General features: G+C 36.2%; 1 protein-coding gene across 1 annotated transcript in view; it reads right to left on the bottom strand.

Annotated features, from left to right (window-relative positions):
* Positions 1–6,978, bottom strand: part of LOC104273460 (lysine-specific demethylase 6A) — a gene marked incomplete at its 5' end in the record, with an annotated part of 22,402 nt that extends 15,424 nt beyond the window's left edge. The window contains 6 exons of the mRNA XM_009868797.1: positions 12–86; positions 1,923–1,997; positions 2,099–2,163; positions 4,492–4,697; positions 5,411–5,516; positions 6,849–6,978. Coding sequence (XP_009867099.1) covers positions 12–86; positions 1,923–1,997; positions 2,099–2,163; positions 4,492–4,697; positions 5,411–5,516; positions 6,849–6,978 — 657 coding nt within the window. The remainder of the gene's footprint in view (positions 1–11; positions 87–1,922; positions 1,998–2,098; positions 2,164–4,491; positions 4,698–5,410; positions 5,517–6,848) is intronic.
* Between the last annotated feature and the right edge of the window lie 1,286 nt (positions 6,979–8,264).

The raw sequence follows: 8,264 nt of genomic DNA, 5'->3' as shown, positions 1-8,264 counted from the left end.
TAACAACATGCTGTAAAAGAGTGCCTGCTGATACCACACGTACAAAAGCAGGAAGTTTTGTCAGTTCATGGAGTTGCAACTTCCACCTGTAGCAAAACATCAAAATTGACAAACTGTAAATCTCTAGAAGTCTTAAAGAGCTTGGAAAATATTTTCAAAAAACTCTTAGTCTAGGAGATAAAGGAGCAGACAATCTACTGCTACATAAGTCAGCATCTCTTAAGAGGCAATTTGAGACAATGCAATACCCTTACTTGACAGTTACAGAAATCTAAACAACTTCATTTAAGGATGAGCTAAAAGCCAGGATCGATTGGACTCACTCTCGCAGTTAGCCAGTCTGCTGCTGTACTGCCAGAAAATACTTCTTGCAATTTACACCTCTTTACATCTTTTCCAAGTGAAAATAGAGCTGTGCTCTCCCCACACTCTAAGCCAGCCAGTCAGAATTTGTTAACCACACCTTCAAGAACGAAACAATAGGACACAACAGCATACTTCAAGAAGACTGTCTAAACACACCCCTGCCTGTGCACACAATTGCTGTGACCAAGAACAGAGTTAACAACGTGCCTGTGCTATGGAACTGAATAAGTGGATTAAGAAAAAAAACCCAAAACCACAGAGCTTCAAACACAAAAATCCCATAACTAAAGTGCACAGTTTTGTCATGTCACCCAGCCAGCTTTTGATTTTAAATTATTTCCCAATATAATCACAGATCTGACAGGCTAGTTGAGGTGAAAGACAGCTTTGTAGCAAAAGCTGAGACTGCAGATCAGAAGATCTGGCATCTACCTGGGATCCTACAAGAACTACTTGAAGTAACAAAATCTAATTCTCTATGAGTCTCAGGTGACATATGCTTAGGTTCAAGTCTCTCTCCTAAAGGTTTGGTCAGAGTGCTAGTTTATTAGCAATGATTTTGTAAGTACAGATGGAATTTTCTTTAGAAAACAACAGCATTAATGTGTAAATTTTTATGACAATCTCTAATCACATAAATATATACACACTTCGATCTTTCAGTGACTGTACCACAAAAGTCCTCAGCATCTTAACTGGGCGTTAGTCCCCAGCTTCAAACAACATAATCTTCTGCTCTCATGACTGCAGTACAAAAATTCCATTCTACTTCAGCTCACAGGACTGATAGCCTAGACACGATGGATCTTTTACGAAAATTTACACTTACCTCAAGATTGAACCAAATAGAAAATTATTACTGGACAATGAAATCATCCTTTCAGAATATTTCTAATGCTTTCTGATGTTCTTCTAAGCTACCTTTATCCACCTAGAGAAGGATTATGTGATCTCAAGAATACTCAATGTATTCCATATTTTTTTAGGATCTGGGAAAGGAACCATGGCTTATCCACGGGTAAGCACTGGTCTGATCTTTACTACTTATTTTGAACCCTGTTCCTGGATAGAGAAGCAAGAGCTACGAAAAAACGGAAACAGAAAGCGTGACAGTAGGAATAAAAAGAAACAACACCCAAAAGCTCCAGACAGACAAAAAAGAAAAAACCTTTAATCTTACAACTTCTGTGCAGACTGACAACTTGGTATTGTCAGAAGTTATTGAAGCTGTAAGCAAATGATTTAAAGCCTCAGAATGAAATAAAGGGAATGTATCTGAAGGAGGACTAGAAAGAATAGTTTCTGATGGATATGCAAGTTCATTTCCAGAAAAATAAAGATCCTAGGGAGAAAAGCTTGAAGACAGATTTTACTGTGTGAAGGACTTCTAACGAGAGTTTTAAGACCGAAGGTAACTATTCCATTGTGGAAATGGGGTGTGCTACTGTAACTGGGTTTATCAGACTGGCTGATGTCTGAGAAGAATGCCTTGGTTTTCCAGAAGGAGTATCATACTGCAGAAGACCACTGTGAGCAGGAGAAACTAATCAACTTACTTTTTGTCATCTGACAGATCAATGTTGGTCCCAAACTTGATTGTTTTAAAAGGTCCTCTTCTCCTCCTCCCAGAGCTGCAAATATGAAAACTAAAATAGGTGAATGTGAAAACGGGAATGATGTGAAAAAACACAGAAACCCAACTACAAAATCACCACAGTTACAACACACTTACTTATCAGAAGATGTGGATTCATTATCTGAGTGGTCCTTGTGGTGACTCTTCTTCTCATTTTCCTCCTACAAAACACAGTTGTTGAAATGTTTTATATATCTAAATATATACATATTTATACCATGTTTATAAACATACATAAGTAAGAATATATATAAAATAGATAGGTACAAAGTGGTAACATAGTCACAGAGATAAGTGCATTTGTTTCAAGATGCTGGTACAATCTTTAAAATATCTAATATGTCAATATTTATGTCAAAATTACTGTTTAGAAAATAGAGTTATTAGTCGAAAGACATTGCAAAAAATTCTTCATGACTACAGATTCAGTGAAGCTCAGGCCAGGATAACAGAAAATGCCTACACCGTAAACATTTCTGCTAGTCTACACTACCATTTCAAATGAGTATGCTGGTTTCGTTCATTATCCATGTGAACTGGAATCCAATCTTAAGGAATACTTAAGGAAAACTTTTTCAGACTAGAACCTTCTTTCTAGTCAAGGAAGTATCCTGATATGAAACTAGGATGACTAGTATTTATAAAATTAACTTTTTAAAATCCATTATGTAAAATATTTTTAATTTTTCATAGCCATATACTATTTTAGCACTGCAATATTAAATCATGTAATTTGATCTTTTTAGCAGTGTGCTCAAAACCCTATTCGAAAGATTTATTTTTTGGCAAGTATATGCACATTGAAGGAAAAAGAGTAAGACAGAAAAGAGAAAAGAACTGCCTGGAGGCTTTTCAAAGATCTCTGACTTTGAATGGGATTGTTGTTAAATCTCAAAGTGCCCTGTGTACCTGAGAAAGTCTTATTCATCCTTTGAATGAAGGACAAAGAGAAAAAAAAAGAAACCTAGTGATGACGGATTTATCAAATACCATAAGACATGATAGAAAAACAAAGTAATAGTTGCTGGAGGAATGAAAAAAAAAAAAATCACTTAGGGCAAGCCAAGAGGATTGTGTCTGCAGAAAGAAGAAACAAAGCTTTCATTTGAACACTGAAAAGTCACCTAAGGACAGGTCAAAACAGTGGTAGGCCAATAACACATGCACACGGACTTTCTGATTTCCAAGGGAAAAATTAAAATCATCATCTGAAAATTATTTTATATATTGCATTTTTACTACCAATTTGAAAAACCAAAACAAAACAGAAAATGCTGCAGTTCACTTCTTGGTGCAAATCCAAAGCTGAGGCTTTTCTGACAAGGTGGTATGTGATCAATTCTGAATGCTATTAACCATATATTTACAAGATGTTCCAGTAAAGTAACGTCCTCCAGCCCCTGTGGAACCACGTACAAGAATACACTGCTGGTGCAACTCTTCAAGAGGCACCAGAAAACTTCAGTCACTATTCTACTTAAATTTATTAACACCGCAGAGGAAGAAAAATCCTATGTGTCCCAAGCTCTTGATGACTTTATTGCTCTCCACTTCAAAGGTATTCCTGTTTCTTTTCCTCATCCTTTATCAGCCTCGCTCAAAACCTTGTGAGCACCTTCCATTCTCTTTTCTACACCTAATAATTAATTTTTTCATTTCTAACACGTTCCTCTAATAAATAAAGTCTAAATTTAGAATAGCTCTTTCCTTTTTCGCTGAAACCACTGCTGTTTCTGTGCAATGGCAGTGAAAACTGCCATAGTTAATTCCCCACATTGGTGTTCTCCCTATTTTCAAATTAAAAACTAGTCAAGAATATCTTTTTATCTTAGTTCCACCTCAGTCTAATCTTTTTTAAGCACCAGATGACAGAAGCCTCTGAGGAGTGTCAATGGCTAATGCCAAGCATGTGCTCACTACTTTAGGAAAAATATTAAAAAGTAATACCAATAAAGTAACATTTTAAATATTTCACACTGTCACATATGTCTAAGAACTTCTAAAATGAGTAACAGCTGTTATGTTTGGAACTCAACAAAAGACAAGTATGAATGTAAACTTTCAATATGTCACATCCAAATTAATTAAGGATACTATGAAGAATAAAAAAATCTGATTTCAAAGTGTGTGTGAAATTAGAAGCAATACGAGTAAAAATAAAAATCATCTTAAGTTCTAAATATTTTAATAGGAATTTTGACATTACTATATGAAAGCTTAAGCTAATAAACTTTAAAAATATATAATAGCCAGGAGATTCAGCTTACGAAGATTAAGTTTTACAAAAAAACATTTCGGAGGAACATGCTATATACTATCTGAATCTTTATTCAAAACAGATTTTGTAAATTTACCTATGCTCTTCATGGTAATGAAAATGTTTCCTTTTCACTAACGGCTTCCACTTGTTTTTAACAGCCATTACTAACTGGTTCCAGAGTTAGTATATCATTAGTAAATTATACCTTAAATAATAAAAACAGACTTACCCTTAAAGACTCCTGGAATGAGGAGGCCTGGTACTGTGCATATTTAGCAATTGTTGTGTGAGATCTACTGCTTTCACAACGCCAGATCTTCTTTGTTCCAGTGGGGTCCCAGTTTTCATCTGCTGGCTGCAGTAACTGTGTCCTTACTTCCACTATGTGTTCATTATTCGCTTCTACCAATGTCTTAGTAGAGAAGAGTCCTAGATCTAATAAACAGGATTAAACTCATAAATGACAGTTAAAAAGTAGCAAGAAGTTTCAAGAAAATTGATACTTAAAGTTATCTAAAGGCTTCAGCTAAAGTACTCCCCCTTCCACCTCAGCACACCTGTAGGTGAATAATTAACACTCATGATTAACACTTGGAAAGCTTTCGGGCACACAACAGTAGAAGCTTAAAAAAAAAACTTGGCAGCTACCATAGGGATTATATTCCAAGAAACATTTTACATGCCTTGTGTGAACAAATCTGTAAACAGTGTTTAAATCTATTACCAATAAAGTAATTTTCTGACCAGAGTTTTATGAAAAGTATTTCCATCATGTAACATATTTCGTACCAGCAACAATAGCTTTTCTACCTACAAACTTCAATGTCGTGCACAGTTACATTATAGAGGATTAAACCTAGGCATAAAGATGTGTAGCCACAGTTTTCATGGGGCGGGGGGGGGGAATCTATCTGTAATCTCCTCTCTGTGCTCAACCAAATCCACTAGACTTTTGATGTGGGTTTTTTGGAGATAAGAATAGTAACAGTAGCAAACTGAGAAATTACACATTACCCTAATTACTTGGAATACACAAGTATTACAGAAATAAAATATTCACTTCTAAAAACCGAGAGACTTCTTTTTAAAAAACATACACTTTTTTTTTCCCACATAAAAAAAAAAAACAAACCAACAAATAAACTTACCTAATTTAAGCGCTCCAGCAAGGCCACGTATTACAGTAACAGGGTTGTTTGGATTTGTACAAAATTGATGTAAAGGTGGAAAGAAAGCATCTCGTTTATTTTCCAACTGTAAAATTATAACAGAATATTAGATGTCAGATGAATACAGACTCCTTATTTTTAAAATAAGAAAGAATAATTAAAAAAAGAGAAAGAACAGAAAGAAGATAGGATTTTTCACCATTGCCCTGCACTGTGGGGAATGAACAGCCACATCATACAACTCCTTCCATGATTAGAGTTGGATTCCTGAAAATTAATTTGTTACTGTAATTTATTTCTTGGCAAGAATTATTCCCAGGTTGCTTTAGCTTTTGAAATCCAAGTTTCCTGCGGTTTATTTCTTTATCTGACAGTAGCCTTCTACATACACTAAATCTACACGATTCTCTGAAGAACAAGATACTATCCTAAATTATTTTCAGAAATAAAAAAAGCTCATTTTACAGACAATGTATACAAGAAACAGTATAATTAAAAAGACCTCTGTCACAGTATATCTCATATTAGCCAGAAATGTTGATTTGATTTTCGTATGCCTTTGTGCACCTGTGACCTCAATTTTCATGCTAGTCTCCCCACCTTTTTTTTCATTTCTATTTTTTTCCTTTTTTTTATTTAAAAAAATTAATTTGTTGTGAGCCTTCTAAAATACTGAAGACACGCCTCCTTTACTAAAAAGCACTACAATTCAGAGTTTCCAAATACTGGGACCCACAGTGACACATCTGTACAATACACTGCAGCATGGTTCTCTACAAGCTTTGTAGGGACTCAGAAAGGTGTGACAGACTTTTAACAAAGCAAATTAATTCCGATGCAACATTTGGGAGAACAGTTGGAAGCACTACTGCTTCCAGCTCAATCCAGCTCTCAGACCAAAGTACCGACTGCTTCTGGCCCCCAAGCTGAGCTGACCAAAGCTAGAGTTGAGATTTTTACACTGCCTGTATGGACATAATTTTATTTATTTTGTTACCAACAAAATGAATATCCTACAATTTATTCTTCTATTACTAAGGAAGTTAGCTCAAATTCTTCATGAAGCTATTATGAGACTTTATTTTCACAACAGAAGTTTTAATGTTTGCATAAGAAAATATTGTGCAACTAAAACCTGCATTCTCCTAATGATGTTTTGTTTATAATACCTCACCTCAACTTTCATTAATTTTTTCTTTACTGTATTTTCAAGCAGATTGTTAGGGGTGCTTAGTTTAATTACTTGCTCATTTATACCTAAACTGTCACTTGCAAAACACATATACATTAGCTGGAAGATCCTTGCAATTAGAATTCAGCTATGAATAGTACATCTTTAAAATAATTATGTAATTCAGATACCCAAACAATTACAAAACATAGTCAGCAATGCACTCTTCCCATTAGATTTACTTACATAAATACTAGGTGTAGGTGGATTCAGCTTGTCCTTTGGCAAGGGAGGGTACGGTGGAGGTGGTGGTCGTGGAGGTGGGCATTTATCCAATAGAATACTACTGTTAGATAAGCCATTTTTACCCAGATTCCTAAAAGGAAACAGAGCTGCCTCTATCAATACTTGACAAATAAAATAAATTCATACTAGTTTCATCCTTTCTGCAAAATAATGATGTATAAGGAGAAACTGTAATTCAAGATGCAAATAAAGCTCATCTTTTTTAATCAAGAATTCTAATTGTGCAATTTGATATTACTCAAAATAAGTCTCACTTTGCCTGACAAATCTGCAGCATCGCCACTATTAGTTAAAAATATAGCCACTTGAAACAAAAGCATGTATGACTCGTTAGACAAAATTAACAGAGGGCAGGTTTCAACTAGAAATAGAGAATCATCTTATCAGGTCGGCAAAGGCTGAGGGATTATCAATTTGCAGCAGTAACGCAGTCCAGTAACGCTGTGCGTAGCTCTGAGGCAGAGCACCAAGTCAGAAAATGACAATGTCTCAGCCAAAAAACTGCAGAGTCACAAAACCCAACCACACCTACGCTAACGACACCAAATTCAACAACCACCTACCCCTCTCTGATTTACACATGTTGAAGCCAGAAGGAGCCACTGCTGCCCAACACATGTGCTTGAGCAACAGAGGAAAGGAGCTTCCCTGAGCGATTTGCTGTGTCACCGCCCGTACCTGTAACGTGTATCTGAAGGAGAACGTTGCGTTTGTATTTGCAGCCTTCCTCTGGAGATTTCCACACGTGGATAACCCACTCTATATGTGTTAACTCTTCCTATAATGAATGACCTGAAAAATCTGCATTCTGAGCTTAATTCAACTCTCAGTGACCGTCACCAAGAAAGCATTTACTAACAAAACCATCCTTTAAATTTTTGTTTGTTAAAAATGACTCAACAGCTTCAAAATTCTGCCAACTAAACACTATGGAAATCTTTCCAACCTCACTCGATTCACTAGCTGTCATTACCACCTCTCAACACCCCACAAAACGGGATGTTTCTAATGCATAATTTAGTCATGGATCTTTGTAGACCTCAATAGTCACAAAAAAGTTCTGGTAACAACAGCCTTGAGCAGAAAACACAGCTGACTTGTATTAGATGAAACTCCCAGCAACAGCGCTTGTCTCTCAAAACGCAGAAACCGCGATACTGGCACCAAGAAACATCCTAGAGCTGGATGCTGCCACGGGAGAGCACCACTTCAAATCAAGGTACCACAAACCGCAAGTAAGCTGGACTCAGGGCTTGAGATCAGACCAGACTTTTGCGATAAGCCCGTCAAAGAAAACGAGCAAGCACCTCCTCACGTACGCCAGGTTGCAGAGATGATGAGCGTCCTGAGAAACTG

Source organism: Apaloderma vittatum, unplaced genomic scaffold (genome assembly GCF_000703405.1).
Source record: "Apaloderma vittatum isolate BGI_N311 unplaced genomic scaffold, ASM70340v1 scaffold15184, whole genome shotgun sequence".
Lineage (NCBI taxonomy): Eukaryota > Metazoa > Chordata > Aves > Trogoniformes > Trogonidae > Apaloderma > Apaloderma vittatum.
The sequence above is the reverse complement of the archived record's forward strand: the minus strand, read 5'-3'. Positions and strand labels throughout refer to the sequence as shown.